At 38.3% G+C, this 25,049-nt stretch overlaps 1 protein-coding gene across 12 annotated transcripts in view; it reads right to left on the reverse strand.

Annotated features, from left to right (window-relative positions):
* The window catches only part of HDAC9 (histone deacetylase 9), a 484,926-nt gene that overhangs the window by 89,506 nt on the left and 370,371 nt on the right, over window positions 1-25,049 (reverse strand). For all 12 annotated transcript variants that reach the window (XM_054816940.1, XM_054816933.1, XM_054816932.1 and 9 more), the window contains 5 exons: window positions 18,048-18,155; window positions 6,385-6,440; window positions 6,055-6,142; window positions 1,593-1,712; window positions 1,169-1,266 (listed from right to left, as the gene is read on the reverse strand). In XM_054816940.1, the coding sequence (XP_054672915.1) occupies window positions 1,169-1,266; window positions 1,593-1,712; window positions 6,055-6,142; window positions 6,385-6,440; window positions 18,048-18,155 (470 nt within the window). The remainder of the gene's footprint in view (window positions 1-1,168; window positions 1,267-1,592; window positions 1,713-6,054; window positions 6,143-6,384; window positions 6,441-18,047; window positions 18,156-25,049) is intronic.

A 25,049-nucleotide genomic window follows, 5' to 3' on the forward strand; every position in this document is an offset into this window, starting at 1 on the left:
GTAGAAAATTTGGAGCCTGCCGCTGACTATTTGTTTAGACTCTTTTTAAGTACAGGCAAATGTTGTGAATAATAAAAACTTTTCCACAATAACAGTGTGATATTGTGAATGTGTAAGGCTATTTCTGTGTCTAGGGCTTAGACTCAGGTGTGTTGTTTATTAGATCCTCTGTATATTATTTCATGGACTGCACAGGAGTGCTTCAGAAAAAAAAAAGTTTTATACTTTTTGTGATGTATTTTCAATAGAATAGAGTCAAAAGTTATATAAGGCACTTCTTCAAACTAAAAGTCTTGAAAGTGATTGGAGATACGCATTAGTTGTCTCATTGCCTTTCTTGCATATCAGTTTCCACTAAAGGAAACCTCTTTTCAAACACGTAGCATTTGCCCAATCTTGAGAGGTGATTGCCCACTAAACCCTTCCACTGGACTGCTTTTCAATGAAGGGAAATGGCGTATGTAAGACAGGACTACTGAAAGTCTAAAAGAGTGTGTTTTAAACTGGCTTTATCTCCTCTGGTCCCATGAAAATGAGACTAAAGATTATGACGCATCACCTATGAAAGAATAAAATTTCATTTAGAATGAGCTAATGAAAGCAAAGAGAAATACAGCATGCAACATTTCCTATCATTCTTACTACAACATTTCACAATTATTTAAAGTAAACAACATTTTACTGCAATTCATCAAAAAAGTCAATTGGTCAAATCTGTGAGCATCATGATGAGACTTTTAAGTGAATGAGGAAGGCTGGATTCGAACCATACTTCATATTTCTCTGTGTCTGGTCTACTTGCATGTAACTGCAATCAACATGAACGTGAATAGTAATTTTCTTCTGCCTGGTATAAATGCTTACATTTAAATTTTGTAGATAGATAAGTGAGCAAGCTCCAAGTCATTTTAATGGCATGATATAATAATGATAAAATGAGCGACCGATAAAATCACTAGACTTTCTTTTGTGTCGATTCTGAGTGGATGATCACAACAACTAAATTATCCATTGTTATTATTTACTAAGCTTTCAAATACTGGGATACCAGGATTAAGTTAATTTCACCACGGGTCACTCTCCTTTCTTTCAAGATCATAGTAGCTCTTATTCATGTGCTTATATTCTACAACCAGTTTTCATAACTTTAAAACAAAAAGGTACCAACCTGAATGCTGTGAGATACTCAACATCGCCCATAGGAGGATCCAAGCCACCTGTCCAAGCAATATTTATGTTATACCCTTCACCAGGGCCACTTCCAACCTGAAAAATAGGAATAGAATGCCAAAAGGATTGAAGAGCAGGAAAAGGAAGGAAGAAAAGAGAGAGGGAAAGGAAAAAAAAGAAAAAATTCTCAAGTGTGCTTTAGAAACAAACATCAAACATGTCAGATCAGCCCAGCCTTGTTTGACAAGGACTGCTCTGGGTTATGCACTTGTTCTCCACTGGTCCCCTGCTCCCAGTGGACAATTTGGTAATCTGGTGTAATTTAGAGAACCAGAGAAGGACAAGAAAATTAGGGGTAATCATGCAACGCAATTACCTGAAAGATACAAATAAAAATGAGGCTCTAAAGAAATAAACCTAACCTCATTTGGGGCTCCACTGCCGGGGAAGAAGTTGCCTTCATCATAGCGATGGAGGGAAACATACAGGATGCTGGGGTCAGCATAAAAAGCCTGCTGTGTACCGTTGCCATGGTGAACATCCTAAAGGAGAAAGAAAACAGATGACAAATGTAATAATGTCCAACTCAGGGTAGAGAGCTCAGTTCTGCTTTCTTTTACCCCCTCTCTCTCTCTGTTTCTCTCCCTCTCCCTTGCCCTCCTTTTGTCTTTCCCTTTCCCCCTCCCTTCACCACCCCATACTTCCTGAACTTTCAGGCAAATTACTCTTTAATGCACTCATTTTTTAAACTGGCTTCTAAAAATCAGGAAACCATAGCGAGCATGCCCTGGAGACTCCAGATGAGCAGTCATTGAGAAATCCCAGTCCTTTTGTACAATTAGATATTTATACACCGGCTCTTTGTACTCCTTGCCTCAGTGATGGAATCTAGCATCCTGTTTTATGGAGGAATTTTATGACTTATTAACTGCCAACAGTTCATAACCCCTCAGGCTTAATTAACTAGCCTCATTGGCCTCTGAAGAAAGACTAATGTTTAAACTACAAACTAGTATTTTGCAGAAGGATCTATGGTTTACAGAGCTTTTTCACAATTCTTGACAGAACACTAAACATAAGTGTATTCATTGATTTGCCAAGTTCCACTATTGAGGTCAAAGGCTCTGCGACCAGCTGAGTAAATTGGCTTTCTTGAAACATTCAGTTCAGTTAGCAGTCCCTCAGCAGTTAGATCCACATCAAAAGAGATGCCAGATGCGGAAAGGACTTCATACTTCATTTTTGCAAAATCATGACGGCAACAGTTGAAGACATAGGAATATGATCTCATTAGCTATTAAATCATCTGGCAGATAGGATGGTGCCTTCCACAATCAAGGAGTGACCTTGGCCAGTCTCCATATTTCAAACATTATATAATGCCAGTGAAAAGAAATTCTGTCATTAAATAAAATACTGAAAAAGAAATGCTGACAGTATATCTATATAACAGAGGCTGATGATGTGGACTTTCCCTCTTTTTTAGTTTTGTTTTCACAGTTCTACTATTGTTCTGTGTGGTTAGACACACAAGAAATTTTACAAGTGAAAATGGAAAATCCATTTGCCTTTCAGTAAAAGAAAACTGAGTCTTTTTTACAAGCTTCTCCACTGGCATTTGTAAGAAACTGAAAAATTATAGATATTATTGATTTTAGTCCTTTAATCCATCCTTTGGAAATTTCTGATTTAAAGACAGAATTCAGGAGAACAGACAAAGTACTCTCAATGGCAACACTATCACCCAGACTGTATTTATTTTGCAAATGCTATGAGGCCTAAACCAAATTTAGCCTCAGAGAAACAATGGTCACATTTTCCTCAGGATGCCTAGACTCCAGGAAGGTTCAAGTTAGGTGTACATTGCCAACGGCACAACATGCACTGGCTATTGCTTGAGCTCTTTGCCAGCTGATGTAGCCCATCACTTTCACCCACGTTGTTCAGGACTCTCTACATTGATTGAGTCTTACTTGTACTGCACTGTGCTTGACTTGGACCTCTGGGACCTCTGTGGGGTAATATTATAATGGTTACTTTTCTGTTCTCGGTTGCAAGTACTTGAAACAACATAAGGATGAAGTTACAGCCCAACTGTGACTTAATGCCAAGGTTAAATTTAACACATGTTGGAGGTGCAAGAGAGCACACGCTGGTGTGAGGGTGTTGGGAGATTTGAAGGCAACCAGCATAGTGTTAGAGGGCTCTGACTGGCAAAGGAAGTAAAATCTGGCATGCAGACTAACCCCAGAATCCCATCCAGTCTTCAGCTGTGACAGAATTAATTGGTTTACTCCAAAACATACCCAGATCATGCTAACATACATGTAAGTACGGATGATCTTGGAACAAGGATTGCAACAACAACCTGAGAAGCTATGTTGGCCATATAGACATATCTGCAGACACTATGACTAAAACCATAACAGGAGTTCATTTTGTGATTTTAATTAGTCTTTCTTTTCCATGCATATTTTGGGCTTTAGATATATTCTTGCTGTAACAGTTTTCAAATGAGAAGAAAAATTATTAAATGGGCATACAGAGCTCTTTTTTTTAATTATTATTATTCAAATCTCAAAGCTAGCTTTCTTGTCTAAACTTTAATTCCACCAAGGGCTACTCTTTTTTGAAGAGGAGTAACTTCTCTGGTCAGACAGAGGAATGTGTTGTTTAAAACTGCGGATGTTACCGTGTGGGAAATGTGTTCATATTCTGCCCTTAGTAGATCAAATGTATTCAGGGTACGTAAGTCAGTTCGAAAAGGAGATTTATTAAATGGTGGAATGAGGAAAGAAAAGCTGACAGAGAGGTGTTTTACTTTAGTGTAGAAAAAAAAAGTTAAAAAGTTTAGAATTTATATGAACACGGGTAGCATCTATGAGGACTACACTTAATTTGTAACTAGAGTAAGGTTTAATGTGTGGGATTGAATATTACTTTTTAACATTTACACTGTAGGAACATGCATAGCTGCCAACCAGCATGGGGTCCTGCTGTGCTAGTCACTATCAAAATATAGCCTTAAAGGTTAATTTCAAGTCTAACATCTGTAATTCCATTCTTTCCTTCAGATGCCCAAAACTCTCTGTTGGTGGACATAAAGACATCTCTATTAACTTGTTCACTCATTCAGTTTGGGTGGTGAATTATCCATAGTTTTCATACATAAGAAATTTTCCATGTGAATTTTTGTACATCATTGCACTGACCATGGAGTAGACTAGAGACTGGACTGCAACTGCTCCAGGAATGAAGTAATCTGTCAGCCATATATTTCTCCCTTTTCACCAGCTGAAATATTCTGGCCAATGGGACAGAGTCAGAGACAGGCTGAGCATTCCCTGTCTACTTTCCTGGGTAAGGATAGGCAGCTTCACAGGTAATCATTTGCACAGGTAATGATTTGCACATTTAACCTTGCCTTGCAAAATCGAAGCTGAATTCCTAAGTGCTTATTGGCTGAGTAGGTCAAATGGAATTGATTTCTTTTCCCGACAAGGTGAATGTAACACTTACAGTCAGAAAGACTGAAAAACATTCACAAAATGCAAACTTTGAATAGGTTTTTCTTATTAAAAAACAAGAAAAAAAATAGAGTTCACTTTTGACCAGCATTTATAGCAGTAAAACTCAATGAACTGTAACATTCCAGTCAGCAAACAGATACAACATACAGTGGAAGTGAATTTTTAAAAAATACTGGTGTCTTGCAGTGTCGAATCATGTTCCTAAGTGATAATAGAACACTCTGAGAAATATTTGAAAAACATTCTAAGAATATCTAATCTACCCATATACTCATTCTACCACTCATTTTTCACTTGCCATTCCTTCTCCCACACTCCCCCTTTCTCTGCTTCTCTTCAACAGCCAGTACGCATGTTTAACTGAACAAAAGTACTAGATGGTAAGGCCATGACTTCACAATAAGATTTAATTATGAGTGCAGATATGAACAAGATTTAGACTATTAAGCCCTGCACTTCAAAAACCCTTTAACATATTTTGTCTTTAAATCTTTTATCACCTGCAAAAATTAATTAAGTGCAGATGTAACAGGTTAGGTTTTGATGCCAGGGTTCATTTCCTGTCTATGCTTTGTCAGACACCCTATTACACCTCCTCATGAACTGTAGGAAAACAAAAATGGTGCTCATAAATCAGCATTCAACTTTCCTTGGGCCGTGCATTGGGCTGATCCTTTAAGTGCGAGGCAGAGCTCCAATTCATTATTCATGAAAATAATATAGACAACATGCCAAATGTCATTTGCATTTAAATAATCCATTTGTTAAACATATTAAGTATTGTGTAAGAATGCCTTCTATTAAAATACAAGACTAATCCAATGAAGTGGATTTTTAATCACGTAGTTTTCCTTCAGGGAACCATCAAAAGCTGGCACACATGACTTGAAAACTTCTCAGAGGGAATGACCTGTTGATTTGTTTAATAATATCGAAGTTACACAACAAGTCGAATCATTGCTAGCTGGGGGAAGTGGCCAATTTGGTTACCAAAGCAACAACATTCTTTAAAGCACATCTGACTATTTAAAGTTTGTATTCTGTAGGGAAAAGTAAACTTGGGTTCTGTAGGGTTATTTTAACGGTGGAAGTATCAATTCATTTAAGGATCATAAAAGTTGCCCTGATCTGTGCCTTCTTCTCATTAAATTGCAGTTAACACCATTAAAGTGAAACATAGATGTTTATGGCTTCAGTACTGCCATCCTGGCTTTAATGAGTTCCCAAAATCAGAGGAAATGCACACCTTTATTAGTTGTAGGTATTAAAAGCAGGAAAGTCTGATATATAAATACAAATTCATTATCTTTTATCTAGATGCACTGAAAGTGTGATGCTTGCCAAGAATACATACCAGATCTACAATCAATATCTTGCCTATATTTAGCTTGTCTCTCAAGTATTTGGCAGTAATTGCAATCGAATTAAAAAAGCAGAACCCCCTGTGGAATAGAGAAGAACAGAAATAAGAAAGCAAATCAGTCAGGAAAACAGCTATAAATAATGATCAGAGCATTTTTAAAAATGCTATATGATCTCTGAGGCCATAAATCTGCTTCTGGGAGTACCTAGAAAGCCTTTTCAGTCATCTGCTAACAATTACAGTTCTTCAGAGACATGCACAAAGCAGGTGATTGCCAGTAACCTTAGTGCTCCAAGATGGGCAATATTCCCTGGTACTTACATGGCTGTTGATTCTTCAGCATGATGGCCTGGGGGCCTTACAACAGCAAAGCCATTCTGTAAGAACAAGATAGGTTTTCAATTATCAGCTTAAAAAAATACTTGACTCACTGCAAAACAGAGCAGCAGGCAGACTGGATTGAAATCTATTAGAGGCTCTTGAGCACTTTTTCTGTCCAATCACCCTTTCATAGTACTGACAGAAATAATATATTTGAGAACAGTGGCATATAAACTTGTACAAATACACACATGCACATACACACCCCCATGATCTAAAGAGGAGGGAAAAGACAGGATCAGAAAGCAGTTATTATCAATTCTGCTGTTTAGAATTTACATTTAAAAGGAAGCAGAGACTACTGATCCATTCTTGGTCTAAGTTCATGTAATTTTACATCAATCCAGCTTGAGATGCTTCAGAATGACAGTAGCTTGAGGTATATATTTTACACGATTAGTTGATCCTATGGACTAAATGATAAATTCAAACACACACACACAAGTGCAATTCCTAACAGCAGAAAAAGGACAACACTGAATATCCCATATTTTTGCAAATGATAAATTAAACTTGGGAACATGCCATGCTCCCCAGTTAAACAGATTCCCTAAAGCCAATTTCTAACACACTTTCTGGAACCGTATATGAATTTCATGAAGTACAGCACTAGGATCAGTGATGCTCAAGGAATTTTTTGCCTCTGGAGTCACTGAAGATAAAGGGAAAATGAAATTTCTCTCCTTCCAGTGTGGGTAAGGTAAAGGGAAAATGTGGAAGTACTGGCAAGGTAGCTCTGTTTAGAAAGTCAGATTATGTATTCAAGAAGCAGTCTCATAAGGGTGTGTATCATATCAAATTTCTCTTACAACAGTCAGACTCAGGAGTAACACCATTACTTCATCGATTTTACTCTTTATTTCAACTACTCAAGACAGTCAGTCTCTTCAGCTACATATTTGGCATCAAATTAATGTCAATGAACACATACATAAAAATAAGAAATTATAATTTGTGCATGAGTATATCAGCCAAACTTTTATTTTCAAGCATCCTCACCCAAATACCATGTGTATATGTATGGCTGCAAGACCAACTAAGCATTATGTTTTCAGAGAGGAGGAGACAGGAAGAAAAAGGATGGAATATTTCTATATAGTATTAAAGTTTGATATACTTAAGCTAGTTAAATGTCAATGTTTCAGCCTTTACTCATCTGAAACAAACATGATAATCACTAAACTTTCACTCACATGAGTGTAAATAAGGAGGAACAACATGGCAGTTAATAGTTACGCTGATGCCTGTGAAATCTGTTTATTTGCAATCCTAAATCTTATGAATGTGTGCTTGTGTGTACCTATGCAATTGTCTACCTATGTTGTTTCACTGGCATTAATTTATAAACAAATATGACCAGGATCTCTCATATAATTTGCTGCTAAACATAATCCAAGCAGCCAATTGCAAAGTTTTGTGGAGTGTGGCCAAAATCCTATCAGACTACAGTAAACTTAACTTCTAATGCAAGCGGAGTACATCTGTAAGAGTGATTCTTCTGGCCACCATTTAAAGAATCTGGAGGATTTGACATCATGCCTTATTTTGCATTAAATGTCCACATTTAAAAAAAAAAACAACAAAATAACCCCCAAAAAACTAAAGACAGAACAAATATATACACTCATATTTAGGCAGGCATTCCTGAGGGTGGAATATAAATTGCCTATAGATCAAACATGCCATCAAAAAAAAAAAAAAAAAGGCCTTGTGGACTTCACTAATCTTCAGAACCAAACCAGCTTTACACTCTTAGCTAAAACCCTATTTCTCATCCTTCTGAGGGCTTTTTAACATTTCCTTTTCACACAAAATATGACTTAGAGAAGAATTCTGTGAAGAATTCTCTTGTAACATTTATGAAAAAACAAAGTATGTGTATGCTGAGGAATGTGCAGATAATGAAGTGAAAATAGACTCAGAGAAGAGGGTATTACAAGGGAGAGAGCATCAGGCTACCTGTACTTTGTTCTCTCAATATTTGTAAAAATTTGGAAAAAGTCCATGTAAGGCTTACAGCTGCCCCTGCTCAGCTCACAGCTCATTATCATCTAACTTTATCAGCATTCCCAAAAGATCAATATAATTAAGATGATTATCTCAGGGAGGATTTCATGGGGCAATATAGAGACAGAAAAAATCAACAACTGCTTTTTCTGACAACATGACAAATACAGCACAGGCTTCTCTTTTCTCTTCCCTTACTTTGACAAGACTGCTTGAAAGCCCTGTTTTGTTATAGCTAGCTAATTTCTGCTATCAGAGCTTAAGTTAACTACTACAATTCTCCATGAGCATGCAAGACATTCACATCAGTGTTGTGACCATTTTTAATGTGTTTTTACAGTACAAGAAATTCAGTATTCACAGGGGAAATTTTCTTCTTCTTTTTTTTTTTTTTTAAATACAGTGCATATGTTATATTGATGATAAAACATATAATAGAATCAAAGTTTCCCAAACACTGAAAACTAGTTACCATACAGTATTAACAGCAACTTTTGTGCAGATGATAAAACATTTCATCTCTCCTACTTTCAAACTTTGTATGAACATATTGTACATTAGTACAACAGAACATGAATTCATTTTTTTAGGCAATATTTAAATACCAGACAGTGAGCTCAGTACAGTAGACAGAAAGGCAAAAATCTGCTTTAAAGATAGAAAGACTAACACAGAGCAATATGTTGAAAATGAAGCCAACACACATAAATTCGAAGCATTTTTGTACAGAGCCTTATTTATACTAGGATACAGACACCTTTATGGGTAGACAGAACATTAAACTGACTGACAGACATGAACATTAGAAAAAGGATTCATGACTCTGTCATTATATTAATACCTTTAGTTAAAGGATAAAGAGTAAAGCCTGAATACAGATATTCTAAAATCTGTGCATATTTGAACAACAAAGAGAAGTCCACCCAAACTCAGTTTACAAAGAAGATCCATTGCAGATAGACCCAGTTAGTTGGATCTTTAATGAAAACTAAGAAAAAAATGTTAGTCTTTTTCCACAGTAAGCTAAGCATTCTCTTTTTTCATGATGCCAAATAGGTAGTTGGATGCTTGATTTTCAAAGAACAGAGGTGTATGTCCTACTGTGGTCGTCTTGTCTTCGGTGGTAAAGTTGATTCCTTTCTGTAATTTAGACTGTTGGGCTACATCATGCTTGGGCATCTACTATACCCCTCCCTGAATCTTTCCAAGACAAGCACTCAAGACAATACCATGACACAGGCAGTTACTCCAGGGCTTGGGACTGACCATCTACAGTAGATTTCCACTGGTGTTTCTATTATACAAGGAGGTAAAACTAGGCATAGGCAATTGTTCCCTAGGGCAATATATGGTGACTGTGGCGAGGTGTGAATCAGTCTTCCTTTCAGTTAACAGTGAGAGGCTTGCTCTGCCTAGATTCCAAGTGGACCAAAAGCAACCCAGACAGTCTGGCACTCCAGGCATGCCAAGAAGCCTGGCTGAGAAGCAGTGCATACTCTGGTAAAATCATCTGGCTTTTTGTTGACTCCAAGAAAAGCCAGTGCCATGCAAGAAATAGCAATGAATCCCAGCAAGAACTCCAAGAGCACTTACTGAAGCAGTAGAAGACTCAGGTTCAACACCTTCTTCAACATGGGGATGAATTTGTAAATATTCTTCCCATATCTGTTTGTGTATTTAGATTTTGTGGTCCATAAAGTAGATCTTGAGACACATCTTTTCAGTCTAATTGAATTTTCTAACAATAGGTCTAGAGTCATGCTCTTCCTCAGTTCTTATTCAAACTTATGACTCTTTAATTATTTCCTGCAGAGTAGCAGTCCTTCAATAGAGAACAAAACACCACCATTGAAACTCAAATTTAACATAAGACAGTTTTATATGGAGTTTAAAAACTGGTTCCTTCCAGCTGAAAAGATAAGGAATTAAAGCTCTTGTATTTTAAGCTGTAAACCCCTGTATGAAAGATGCCATCTATCCCAACTCTTCAAGAGGCAATAGGCACAAATTGAAACAGTGGAGACTCCATCTGAACATAAAAAACCGCTCTTTTACCGTGCTGATGACCAAGCAATAGAACAGGTTGCCCAGAGAGGATGTCGAGTCTCCATCCCTGGAGACATACAAAAGCCATCTGGACATAGTCCTGGGTAACTAGCTCTATCTCACCCTGCTTAAGTAGGGGGGTTGGACCAGATGACCTCCTGAGGTCGCTTCCAACCTCAACTGCTCTTTGATTCTGTGATTCTATTCAGAAGCTCATAACCTTTGAAAAAAGCTTTCAGGAAAATGGGTGTAATCTCTAGTGATGAGCAAATTTCTCAGCAGAACTTTTCCCTGCACACTAGCTAATTGCAGCTGCACACATTGTTAAGGAGAGCTTTCTCAGGAACCTCTGTGTATTTCATATGGAGACCAGGTACCCAACTCATGGTCTGGATTCCACACTTGAAGCTCAACATCATCCTAAAGTCTGGCTTTAAAGTTTCTATTTTCTACGTGTCCAAATCCCTTAACCTATCTATCCCTTAGCTCTTAAAATTAGCAGTGCTTAAACATGGCATTCTTGGACATTCACTTGTTTTTAATGGAAAGGTTTTATTTTTGCTTCAATGTGCACAGCCTTCAGAATGAGAAACAAATCACTGAAGCTAAGACTTCTTTTTTTTTTGTAGAAACTTCTTTAGTTATTATACAGAAATGTATCCATTCCTCTTGTCAGAATTGATTTTCCTTATGTTTTATATATATACAAGCTTGTATCCTTATAAAGTTACACAAAACCCTACTTCTTTACATTTAAAAGGTCCTCCACACAGTATATCTGACAGGGTGTAACCCCTGAAGTGGTCTCAGTGCCATCTTTAACCCTGCTATCTCTGGCTTAGTTAACTCCTACAATAACAAACATCAAGGCTGCTTTAAGTCTTGGCTGCCTACAACAATCCCCTTGCAACTGGTAGCCTGAAGAAGATAACCATATTCTACCAGTGTCACTTACGCTGTAACATGATCCCAAGCTATGCCATCCAGCAGGGAGGATAAGCATAAGAGTGAGTGGTGTAAGGCTGAGGCAATCCTCAGGTACCTGTTTAGGACAATTTTACAAGCTATTCATATTGCCAGAGCAGGAGCCAGTATCTGGCCCTGGGGGTCTATGAATGCAGTGAACAAGAACCCATGATTTAACAGAGCAGTATTAGTAGCACATAGATTTGCCAAGAAAACAGTAATGGACATGAGGGAATACCATTTTGTCTTGCAGAGGAAGCTAGTAGAGGCCAAGAACACAGAAATGGAGATTAAACGTTTAACTCTGTGATGGAAACAAAGAGTTCCCTGTGTGCTTTCCTGAAGGTCTTAGCACCAGAAAATATACATGAAAAGTTGGTGCTTGCAGGCTAACTTATATACAACTGCGATGGCCTGTTTAGCCACAACTAGTGTTAACTATATTGGGAAAGAAAACAGCCAAAGAGTTTTAAGAACTGAGTGGTCATGGAGATAAGCTGTGTACCACACATATAATTAAAGTTGTATTGCTATATGAAATAATAACAGTCATTCAGCTATAAATATAACCATAATTGCTGGGATAAAGTATGTAAGAGATGGTTCCATATAAAATTTTATAATTTTGTAACTTTGTAAAAGCAAAGAATACAAACTACTATCTAAAAGACTTGGTGACTTATTGATAGTTTTTATCAATCGTATCTTTAACACTAATAAAATAAGCATTCATTTGTTACTGTTTCTTACACACTATACATTGTTAAAAATGCTGTGCCTGGCCTCTTTTTGTGCGTGCCATACATCACTCAGAAATTTTTTTTAAGGCAGAGGGAGACTGTTGTAAGGCAGATGGTGAGACAGGGTGGTAGAAACAAGGGTAGGGCAGAGCCTGCAGGAGGACTACTGTCCAGGAGGCACCTGAGCACAGAGCACTTCCCAGGAAAGGAGATTTTTGTAGGTAACCAGAAGAGCTGTGTGGGGTTTGGTTTTGTTCAGACAGGCATGGAAATTTGCTGGCCTGAAGCTTTACTGGAGGGAGGACACTGTGGGACCAGGGAGACATTTTTTCAACTCTTTTTGTTTATTATGTCTATAGAAAGATACATCATTCTTGGTTTTGCTCTAAGAAAACATAGCAGTGGAGCTGTGAAAGATGAGTGATTTTTATACAGAATACTTTTAAGACCCTCTAGTGGAGGGTGTCCCTGCCCATAGCGGGGGGGTTGGAACTAGATGATCTTGGAGGTCCCTTCCAACCCAAAAACTATTCTATGATTCTATGATTCTATGATTCTATGACTAGAAAACTAAGAGCTTGTAGGGGAGGGGGTTGATTAAGCTAATTCTGCTTATTCACTAGATTTACCGTATGATGGTTCCTCCACAGCCCTGTGTGACAAAGGCCTTGAGACCAGTAATAACCTAGCTCATTGGGAATGAGAGTTTCAAGTTCAGTATAAGTTATCCACAGACTATACAAAGACACCAGAGTAGCAATGACCAAATGCAGGAGGTTTATTTTGGTATTGATTCAACCTGACATACAGAAAGAACCATCCCAGGAACGTATCAGATTCTGGTTCAGAGGAAACTCATTTCAATTACTTTCATTCTGTTAAATGACCCCTAACTACCAACAGGGAACTCTACACACGGGTGTGTGTGCACATGCACACACACCTACCTATGATAAGGCAGAGAAAGGGCTTGTGCTTCACTTGATTCAGCTGAACTGGATGTTCAAGACAGTCTCAGACCATGATTTTAACTTATGTGTCTTTTTTCTTAAGTGTTCTTTTGCAAAAGTGCTTCTTAATTTGTTCACACACTTTTAAAAATAGGGAATAAGTATACAAATCCTACTTTTATATATAATATACTTTATTGTGTAGGTCTCTTTGTTTAAAATTAGAAATATATGGCGCCTGCGTGCTTCTGTCATAGAAAAGATGCCATCGCCAAGGTTGACATATTTAAAAGATATGCAACATAAACAAGACACTAATCCTTATTATGGGTAATTAATTCCAGCTTATAATATTACTGAACAGGGTCATCTGAGGCTGAAGAAAAACATTTCAGAAATGTTCCTTTGGATTTTCAGTAGTTCCAAGGTCTCTGCTCTGGCACTGAGTTGCTCATGGTGATGGAAAGTCACCTCCCATTTGAAAAAGAGGTTCTTGTTAGGTGTACTCTTTTTAAGTTCTATTTTTCACTGGTACCATTTTTTTCCTCCCAGTCAATTGTAAGATATTAAGGGTCAGCCAGAGAAATGTACAATTTGTTATCAGAAAGGAAAGTAAGACACATTTAATGTTCACAAAACAACACACAATAAAACAACCATTACAAGAATAAATAATTTTTTGAAGGACATTATTCAACAATGTATAATTATTGCAAAATTATCATACTAACATAACCAACTATCTGAATTCCAACTTCTGAGAAGTAGGAATACCTAATATATGTCAACAAAAATGGTGGCAACATCAGCATGAATAATTTGGTTAACAAAATGGAAATATCAGCAACCTAAACTCTTTCAGAAAAAACCCAATAATTTGACAAGCTAAGTCCTAAAGGTGAGATTCTCTGCAGGCTCTAAGAGTTATAAATGAAATCTGAAACTCAAGAGAGACCACAGATGCAGAAACCCTCCTTTATTTTCTTCTAAGTCTTGTCTAATGTGGGGTTTGGATGACCTCTGTACTCGTCCAGTTCAGCAGTAGGAGGGAAGTGCCTGCTGGGCAGGATAGCCGGGTGCAGGCAAGGGGGGAGTCCCTTTGTGCCCAGCTGCTGGTTGCTGAAGTAGCATGCTGACAGGGAGGGAGGTGAACTGAGCTGAGCATCAGAGTCAACATCAGGGAAGCAGCGGGGTTGGGCTGGGAAATAAATATTTGAGAAGGCAGGGCAGGACAGCACCTCCCAGTGCCACCAAGCCATTAGACCACGTGCTCCTGAAATCTGCCTCGTTATTGCCAAGGAGTGACTGGGACACTGCGAGTGTTCCTTTTGAAACATACTTCTAGCACATCTCTATTTTCCTCTGGAAAGAGATCCTTAGGAGACACTTCTAGGAAAGAAATGCTCTCTCTGCAGATACAAATCTTTTAGGGACCTCTTTCTGAAGGTGCGATCCTTAGGTAGGGACCAGAGATAATGATTTCCAAATTTACGAACTATACTGCTGGCAAGAAATATGCAGGGCAGTACCTGTATTTCTTCCCCAAGCCCTAAGGAATATATCATAAGACTTCTCTCATCTATTAAAATTATTTTTTGGATATAGCTAATGACTGCAGTGGACTTATATTCACCCAGTTCTGCATTCTCCACTCTTGTAAAGATCTGTGGTCAGCCAGCAGATTATTAAAAGCCATCTACATAACTGGGGAAATGAGAAAGGAGCAAAGGTAGATACAGAAAAACAGCTAGATAGGAGAGCTGTGGCACCCATTCCATATAACATAAATACCTCATCATGCATCAGCAGGTTTCCTAAATTGTAAAAAGCTCAAAAAAAGGTGACCTTCATGCAATATTTAGGCTCATCTCCTACTGTAATATTGCCAAGATGATACTGACCATACATATAAATAAATCCATGAAAAAAGGAAAAGCATAGCATTCTACTCAGTATAACATCACATTTAATACTATATATTCCAGTGGTGTGATTCTTTATTCTCTATTAAATATTATCTCAAAAGTGTATCAAATGGATCTCAATGAGTGCTCATTATATTATGAAACAAACTCCCCAAATCCTTCATTTTGATTGTTTGTCAAATAAAACAAAATCCAGATTAAGACTTCCCAGAGAAGGGACAATTTGTCCTGATTTAAAAAAAAAACCTACCACCAGAGTAATTTACTATTATGGCAGCAGTAGAATTTCAGTAAACCCTGTTGTTTTACATGCTTAGCACTGTCATATTGATGCTTTCCCCATTAGTCAAGGAGATCAAAGAAATCTGATGTCTCACAAGGGGTTTGAACTACAGTGAGGAGAACTCTTAACTCTTGGTCAGTTTTTGAACACTGTCCAAATCAGATGAACAAAATGTTGCTGTTCTCAGATAAGACCTGCGTGAAACAGGACTGATAGTCTCAGGAAATTCAGAATAAAGAAAAGAACCTTTTGCCTTGCATACAAGTTTGACTCAGCTTTGTAGTGAATCTCTCAATTGTTCTGCAGACTTGCATAATTTATTTTATAGTCTCAACTCTTTTCTTAACAGCATGTACCTATAGTTCCAACCTATTACTATCACTCCATGTAATAGCAAGAGATACCAGTAGAGACCATGGAAGTATCCTCTCAGACCTTCACAAATATACTACAGAATTGGCATTTTCCCTGTACTAGAAACAGCTGATCAATACAACATATGTTTCTAGAGGGAAAATGGCAGCAAGATGGAAAAGCAATATGTAAAATCAAAGGTAGATTGGAACATACAGATCTGTGGGGCTAAAATCTTACAGCTACCTACAATCTCATCCTGAACACCTTGTAGAAAACCCTAGAATACACTGCAAAATTCCCCCTAATGTTGTTTACCATATGAGGGTATTGGGAGCAACTTGCCAGCAAAACCTGGGTTTGTATGGATGCAGTGACAAAGCAAACATAGGAGGACTCTGCCAAAATAGCTATGTCAGTATTGGTGCATTTCCAGAACTCTGCTAGCATGCTTTTCTGCTGTCAGTCATGCCTTAATAACCTTTCCATAACCTTAAATTATAAATACCACATGCAGATTGTTAGTTCATACAGTTGGCATGGTGGCATGTAAGTCACTGGGCTTCATGCTGGAAGTAGAGGAGCAGGTTAGATAAACACCTATCAGGAATGGCGTGAGTATTCACCATCCTATTTCACAGCAAATACTTTTCATTCCTGTTTTCTTGATGGTTTGGTATAAACCAACTACTTGGCACATCTATTAAACAATTACCTTTCCTATGTCTCAACTGGAGGTTGCATGAGACTGCTTCAATTATCTGCACTGTAGACAAAGATTCTATTTAGGATCAACAATAATTTTCCTCTAAACTACAAACTAGTACTAAATTTAAAATATTTACAGACTGTTGCAACACCAGTAGCAAACAAGGTCTCACAGTGGCTGATGTCTGATTCTTTTCAGTTGTCCATCACACACACATAAACAACCAAGAGCATTCACATTCTGGAAAGACACCACAAATGTACAGAGGTAAGTGGTAAGGATTCTGCAATAGACCCTGCTCATGTCAACTGCACACAGGATATATCTCATTATTCTCATCAAAACTTGCTTTTATATTGCCTTATATGTATGTCCTACAGTCACCAAAGGTAAAAACTAGCTAAAAAATCATTCTTCACTTTCATTAGTCCCGTTGGGTGGGAATAATGCACAGTGAGTTGTATATTGAATCCTACTGTGCCCAAAAAGCTGAATGGGGATGAAGTACCCATCAGAAAGGATGCACAAGAGGATCCCATATGATGAGCCCTGTCTTTGATCTGAGCTTTCAAAATCTGTACATTTTGTGTAGTACCTGGCTAATGATTTCGGTGTCTGAATACGAAAGTTTAGTAACTGCATTTGATTGGGTCAGAGCTATAGTACTGCATTTCACCTGAGCACTCTGTCATTTATGTACCTGTATATTCTATGCCTATGTATATATACAAATAAACATATGTACCCCTTCCCAAATATGTAGCTAATGTATTTTGACTGAAATAAGACAGATATGCAGGAAGAAAATTCTCAAGTTCAAAAAACATTTTGGAATTTTAAAAATCATCGTACAATGCTAATTCTAAAATATTTATTTCTATCTTGATTTTGGAAACAGGACTGAATCCATTAGTATTTGGACGGGGAAGTGAATAAACAGTTTCATTAAGGAGACATGTTAGCTCCAACAATGTTTATTGGGGCAAGTCTGCACTCCGGCTGCACATGGTGTACCTTTAAATAGGGCTGTTAAAATACCAAATAAAATGTCAAAGTCCGTCAGGCCTGGAGCTTTTATAAATTGTTTAGACTGGGGATAATTTGGGTTTTGTACATCATGCCTTGCAGATCGCGCAGCACAGAGATAGGAAAGGAAAGGGGGCGAGGGAGAAGAACATGAGGCTGCCAGCCTGGCGGAAAGGCACCTCCTGGGTTGCCACTCTCCTCACCAGCCGCCTCCCTCTTCCCCCTAGCCTGCACGCCCTCTCTCTGGGTGGTATCCTGAGGTTACGCACGTGACTAAACAACCATATTAAAAAAAACATATTTAAAAATTTCGCTTCAAAAGGCAGTGCCACAGCCACTTGCCAGAGATGTGCACACTATGAGTGACTTCACCTTGGGCTGTAGCAACCCTGAGCTATAAGTCCCCACCACTGCTTCAGCAAGACCATCCCTGACAAGGCCTGGAAGAGCCGCCCGGGCTGCCACACCTTCATGGCCGCCCTCCCGGCCCTCCTCCCGACACCCTCCCCGAAGCAGAGCGGTTGAACAACGCCTCCCTTCAGCCCCCCCGCCTCCACCACCCCAGCTCTCCCACCCACGGCGCGGCCCGGACCTCACCTTCAGCTCCCGGGAGGCCACGCGGGCCGCCAGCTCGATGACACAGCCCACCGCCATGCGTGCCGCCCCGGCCGAGTGCAGCTCGTTCCAAACGGTGTCACTGTCCACCTGAGCAAACAGCCGGCCCCGGGAGGAAGGCAGGGGAGAGAGGGAGAGGGAGAGGGAGAGGGAGAGCATGAGAGAAAACAAACCCATGAGGGAGGGCTGGCAGCGTGACAGCCCGTGTACAATAACATCAGTCTTCCGTCCTGGCCAGCTGAAAGGCCTTCTGGACATGGCTTTGCTTATGCTTTTTCTCTGCACGGGCTTCTCCAATGGAAACACATTCCTGTCATGCCTCGCTGCCATTCCCTGTTTAGATTTCTCATTACAAACAGCGTTACATCGGCCGGGCTGGGCCTGCTCGCCGGACGCCAGATGCCGCGCACGGGGTCCTCGTGCCGGCGGGGGGACGGAGACCTGCCAGCGCGGGGACGGCCACCGCTGGCTCCAGCAGCCATCACGGGCAACCCGTGCCACCAAAACTCACCAGCGGCTCAGGTCATTACCCCTTTTTTTTTTTAAAAAAAAAAGAGCAGTAAGCACTCATCTTTCCTACCCAGGCAGGAGTCATTCTTAAGTGACTGAAATCAGAACGATTAATTGTTTAGATTAATGTCAGTAGTCACCATTGCCATAGAGAGAAAATAAAATGAAATAAAATAAAGCGCAACCCTTCCTGTATCCCCAGTTTTGACAAACTGATAAGTTTTGGCTGAAAGGCTTTAGGTCCCGCTTTGTAAGAGATGAATGTGGTTATTTAAAGGAGAGAAAATTATCTTTTGCGTCTTCTAAATGAGCAAGTGTGACACATAAAATGTTACATGCATATTATATAAAATAGAAGGATAAAATATTATAAAGGAAATATTATAAAGATAGCTAAGCAGCACTCCTCTACAGCTTCAATTGGTATACTAAAATTTTACTTTTGAAATCTATTTTTAGTAACTATTTACAGAAACATACCAAAAATTAGGTGAAATGTTGTATATCCCTTGTATGATATTGTGCCAAGCAGACATGATGGTGTGAAATAGTCTGAAAAAGTCATCCAAAGAGACAGCCAGACTTCCTTGATGCTCCATGGGAAGTGCATTTAATTGCATCATACCGTACAAATTTATCATGAAAAGAAAAACGTTTAGGGATAGACAAAATACTGTGGCAGATGCTATCTGGATAACTTCCAAGCACACTGAGACATGTTTTCAGTTTGAACCAGAAGCTTCTGTTCCTAATTTCTTTTTTAAAAAAAAAAAAAAAAAAAAGGAAAGTAAAAAAGAAGGAAAGAAAGAAAGAAATCAAGTAATTGAAAATGGATGCAACTGCTACTCAACTCTGGAGGTTCTGAGGAATTTCTCTGATTAGTCATTTGAAACAGAAAGAAGTTTGATCTTCTCTACACCTGTCAAATCCCTTTGCCATTACTGTTACAATAATATTATATTTCAGGCTACTAAATTGATCTTATTTTTCTGTGTACTGGACCTGAGTTTTCTATCATTTCGATCAGTTTTGTGCACATGCAGCAGAACTATTGAAAATAGTCCGTATTCACAATAGACCTGAGTAAGAGACTGGATTTTGCTTGCAAAGTTTAGAATAACAGTAATAACAGCACAATGTGTTTTCGTCTGAGAAACTCAAACTGTTGTACAAACACAAGCATCATCAGCTTGATACGGGATGATTTATTATATTTTTTTTGCAGATTGGTAGCTTGAGATTTGGAGAAATTAAGTAGCTTTCCCGAAGATGCACACAAATCAATAAGTAACTAAGAAAATTACAAGAAATAAGAAAAAAAAAACAAGCAGTAAAAAAATAATGACATATTTAACATTAGGCAGACCTTCAGGTTGTGTCTCTTTTGCTTTAAAGCAACTGTGAATCAATTTTCATTTTTAAAACAAATAAGGAGATAAATATGTAGAGGTCATCGGTTAAATCAATTTAATCAAACCATAATAAAGTTTGAAAAATACTGTGCAGTACTTTAAATAAAGAAGTATCAACAAGAGGACTGGGAGGGAGTTCTTTCTTACCATTTTTATGGCTAGCAAATTAAGGTTAACATGAAGGAGTGGCTGATGAAAATGATTCAATGGCAGCTGCTCAGTACACCAGGGCACGAGCAGGAGCCTGCATCCTCAAAGGGACTATGATTCATTTCCAGGAAGGCCGATTAAGTTAAAATTGTAACCACAGCTTGAGAGTACCCACTCTTCAAGGCAGTTGTCTGCTCTGACACATGAGACGGCAGTCTCTCCAACCACCGAACGCTGAGTATTGGCCAGGATACGGCATTTATCATTTTCTGCTTTCAGCTGAGTGTGAGGAGACTGAACTGGGACAATAAGACCAAATATCTTCCACTGAAAAATTTCCTTCGGACCACTTGAATGACTGCTACCTAATTTTACCAGGACTGGAAGTAAAAATGGACAATCGGGAAACAAAACAGTGTTTCCTGAGGAATTTTCAAAAATGACCACCTAAACGTACACTGGAAATTCAGGATATTTTAGCTGATCTCTTGGGCGTGGTAAATGTAATAAATGGTAAATTCTCAAAGCCAGAGGTAGCCAACAGAAGCTGCATATCTTAGTGCACAGTTATTATAATACAAGAAATCTGACACAAACATATGAATAATTACCCTGGAAAGGCACCATATTATAAACTTCGATGTCAAAATCTATTTCATATTCATGCAAAATCCAACTGAATTTCTGAGGAGCATCTCATGAAGAACAACCTAGAAAAATTTTCATCCTACAGCCAATGCTTTAGCTGTAACAACTGGAAAATGCCATCCCACCCCATTTTATATCTCTATTAGCGCTATGTATTGCCTTAAATGTTTCAGGTGTTTAAACAGAGATTTTCTTTTAGTGTTAGTCAATGTTTACTTTCTAAATTGCTGTTGAAATATAGTGATATAAATGGCAAACATACTAAGATTACAGTTACTAGCTAGCCCAGTTGTCATGCTGTATATGAAATGCAGCTATGTAAAATCCTGCTAGGCATGCTTTTCTTTATTCGTGTGAGATGAAATGGTTGGATTTTATACAAGTAAAGGGAATAGGATTAGACACTGGTTTCTGGTTCTAGTTCATGTGTGTATCACATGTAGCTGACAGTCTATCTAGATGCTAAGCATGCATGAATTTGTGACAAATGCGATGCTTTCTGAATCACAGACTATGAAAAAGTCAGATGGAATTTTATAAGAGGTTATTTTTGTTCTGCAAGTGCTTTGAAACAGCCAAAGAATTCAGCAAAAACCCTATCTTGATTAGGAATTTTTTTCTGAAAATGTTAAACAAAATTTACAGAAAATACAGGATTTGTAGCTTAATTCTAACACAGAATTTTAGCCCTTTTTCTCCTGCTTAATTATATATATTATTTTCATTTAAAAGTCCTTTTAAAAATTGTCAGAGTAGGAAAACGTTGTGAATGTCTAACAAAATGAAAAAGAACATTTTTTCAAAGCACGAAAATGTCAGTGTTAAACTATGAGCATACTGCACATCTCATTATCAAAAATCCTATCACTACTGCAGCTCTTCAAAGAAAGATTGTGCACAATTGCGCCAAAAGCCAGAAAATATGAGCCCTATCTGAACGCTGACTTTCTAACACACATATGGATTTACTTCACTCCGAGTTTCCTGAATGAGCACTGTTGGTTGTAGGCTTTTTCAAGCACATCTAGTATAGCTCAATCATTGGCATGTGTGTAGCAAAGCTAATACTCTGTAAAGCTACAGATGATAGAAATTAAGCTACCTGTCCCTGAAGTGGATGTGGAGGCATTAAAGAGGAACGGAATGACTTAAGTGAAAAGAAATGTAGGTAACTTTTCCTGACTGAATGCAACTAATGTTTCAAGCTCTGTGTGCAGAAATTCCCTGCTTTGCGCTACAAAAAGAACTTGATATGAATGCTTCCTGCAAGAATTATCTATGTGATAACTTGACTTTCACAATGAAAATTTTAAGCATACTGAAAAGAAGCTAAGAAACAAGAAGCCTTGCAGCAGAGACATTTCAGCAGATAGAAAGTTTATACTGTAACCCCTCATGGCTGGACTATTTCATATTAAGGAAGACTGACTATAAAGTTTGAAAGTTACCAACTCCTTATACTGTGCTCAGGTTGTGACACGTGTATGTGAAGGTGGAGAGGAAGGATATGGAAACACCTCTGAGAGAGAGATTGTTTACTTAAAAGCCCTTCTGAAATCACTGCAGTTGCTGAAATGGGAAATGTTACTTGTCCCGCTATTTACATTTTTCTGGAACCTACCTCAGAGAGGCAAAAAAGTGACATGAATAATAATTCTAAAGAATTTTGAAGACATTTATAACTGCCTTTTGTTTTACCTGTCTCTTCCCCTGCTAGAGAACGTCTTCACTCATCTTCTGCTGATCAGAGATGCTGCTCACAGTCTGACATACTGTTCCATTTTTCACACCCTGCATGGTGTATCCATCTGTGTGAGTTATTTTTCTTTCTTAAATTATTATTGTAAACTCTAATGCCTTAAATACACATCCACTGATAACTATATGGCAATATAAAAGAGAGCCCAAGCTACTGCTTTGGGGTGGATTCTGACAAAGCATCCTAGAGCTTGCTCGCGCTCTCTCTCTCTCTCTCTCTCTCTCACACACACACACACACACAATTTGTGATTTAACATCAATCCAACTTCCGCAGTGGAATTCTGATTTCCCTCCTGAAAGGAATTAAAAATATACTGAATTTCTCATCCTACTCTGGATTCTCTGCACAACTGTTGCCATCATAAAAATCAAAACCAGTCCTCCTAGAGTTACCACATGTCCCTACTACAGATGCTCTACTTATTCTCTGAGAATAGTTCAAAAATACAATCTGTCATCTACCTGTTCATGGAAATTTTGACCTGTGATGATCCTTTGATAGCAGTGATATATTCTGTGTGTCCAATATCCTGAACAACAAGCTAAAAAGTAGCAGTTCTTTACAGTAGTTTAAAAGGATTCTTTGCCCTTTCTTTAAAGAACAGAGGTTGGACTCAACTGTTCTTAGATGGAAATTAAGGCAGTATGCATTTCAGATGGATACATTTCAACACAAATCTGGAAAAACTACTACATAAAAAGAATGCTGTCCTTTGATATAACGTTATAAAACTGAGAAGTAAATAAAATGTAGTCAGCTAACAACAGTGTAGTTATATGCAGTAAATAAACTGATTAAGAAATCTCTGAGAAATAATATAGGAGAGTACAGGCTTCCTCAGTGTAACTGCAATTTAATAAAACTTGTGTATTGCAGAGCGAATTCCTGTGCTTTAGCTTTAAAAGCGTTCAGAGTCTCACACTCTTCCACTTAGAGCAAATATGTTTCCATCACTGTGGTTTTTTAGTTCTCTGGCATGAAAATAGAAATTAAATATTTTCCTGAAGTGTTGCAACCTCTCAAAATTGTGTGTGGCATTTTGCTATCACTTCCAGCAAGGAGCCTGCCATTCTTGGAGACAGCTGGTGCCAGCAAACACTAGCGCATAAGTTCGGAATACTTTGCTCCTGACCATGAGCAGCGCAGCTTCCCAGGTGCCACGCTTGTAGCTCTCACCTCCTACTCCTACAGATGTCCTGGTGGTCATTCATCACCTCTGTGATTTCCCCTAAGAAGCAAAAGGTCCTCGATGTGCTTCTCAGCTGCTGTTTCATCTCACCATGACTAAAGAAGTGAAGGTGTGCACATCATCTCCAAGGAACAACCTCTAATGAATGGCCTGTCAGCCATGTCTCTCATTAAGGAACAAAGGAGAAGAAGTTTGCATGGCTGACGTCTCTTCCATAAATCCCACATACAGGAAGTGTGTAAAAGCAGGCTACTTTAGGAAAAATGTGTACAGTGAGCTTCCTTTATTTTTACTGCCATTTTACAGCTGTATCAGAGATTCGTTCTGTCAAAGTCATTTCCAGCTGCTTTAATCTAAAATGCCTGCCATAAAGAGTACCCACAATATCAGCTTTTCATACTTTCTTGCCTACCAGTGTGGTTTACAAATAAATTGTGAAGGGGATGTGATCTTTAGGCTGGGATGAATAGTTCAAAGGATCTTCACAAATCATTGCTTAAATAAAAACCATGGAATTCACTTGGGCTTGCATTGACTTCTCTGTTGTGTTTGAATAAATTCAGTAGGAGAATTTATCAGCAATAATATTCATGGAAATGGACTTCTAAAAAGAATTTTGGAGGCTTTTAATTCTGACCCCAAAAGCCTCTTTCAGGGCAAGAACAGGGAATGTGGACAGTACATATACCCACTGTGTGTAGAATATTTAACATTTTTCGAGTTTTACCTGCCAATAGTGATCTATTACAAATAAAAGCCAATTTTCAGAAAATACTCAGCAAAGAAATTCTAAGTAAAAATCCATAATTGAACGCTTAGCAGAGTTACTGATAGTAGTAGTCAGCCACTGATAAAAATGCAGCACCCCTACTTCTGTACAAAGGGAATTCACCTTAAGGTTTGTAAAAAAACCAAGTATATATGTGAGGTCTGTATTAAAAAATAAATAGCTTTTGTATTCCAAATGAGAATCAGAAAAGAATCAGGCTAAGTCAAGCTAAAGGCTGAATAGAATATCTTCAGAAGAAATAGTTTGATTCGGTTACTCTGTTAAACTAACTTTTATGATAGGCATTCAGAATCTCTGGGTCTCACAAAGCATACATTAGACACCCTAAAGGACCTCAAAACCTTGGTGAAACAGTGATGTGTGGATCATTGGTAGGGGGAATGGAGGGAGGATAGCATGGATTAGATGTGGATTAGAACTTGTTTTTAGAAAAAACTCATAAATAAAACACTTAGGCCCAGATTCAAGCCTCAGATATGTGGCGTATATCACCAGATGCTTGTAAAAATGTTACTGCACTCAG

This window comes from Grus americana, chromosome 2, assembly GCF_028858705.1.
Source record: "Grus americana isolate bGruAme1 chromosome 2, bGruAme1.mat, whole genome shotgun sequence".
NCBI lineage: Eukaryota > Metazoa > Chordata > Aves > Gruiformes > Gruidae > Grus > Grus americana.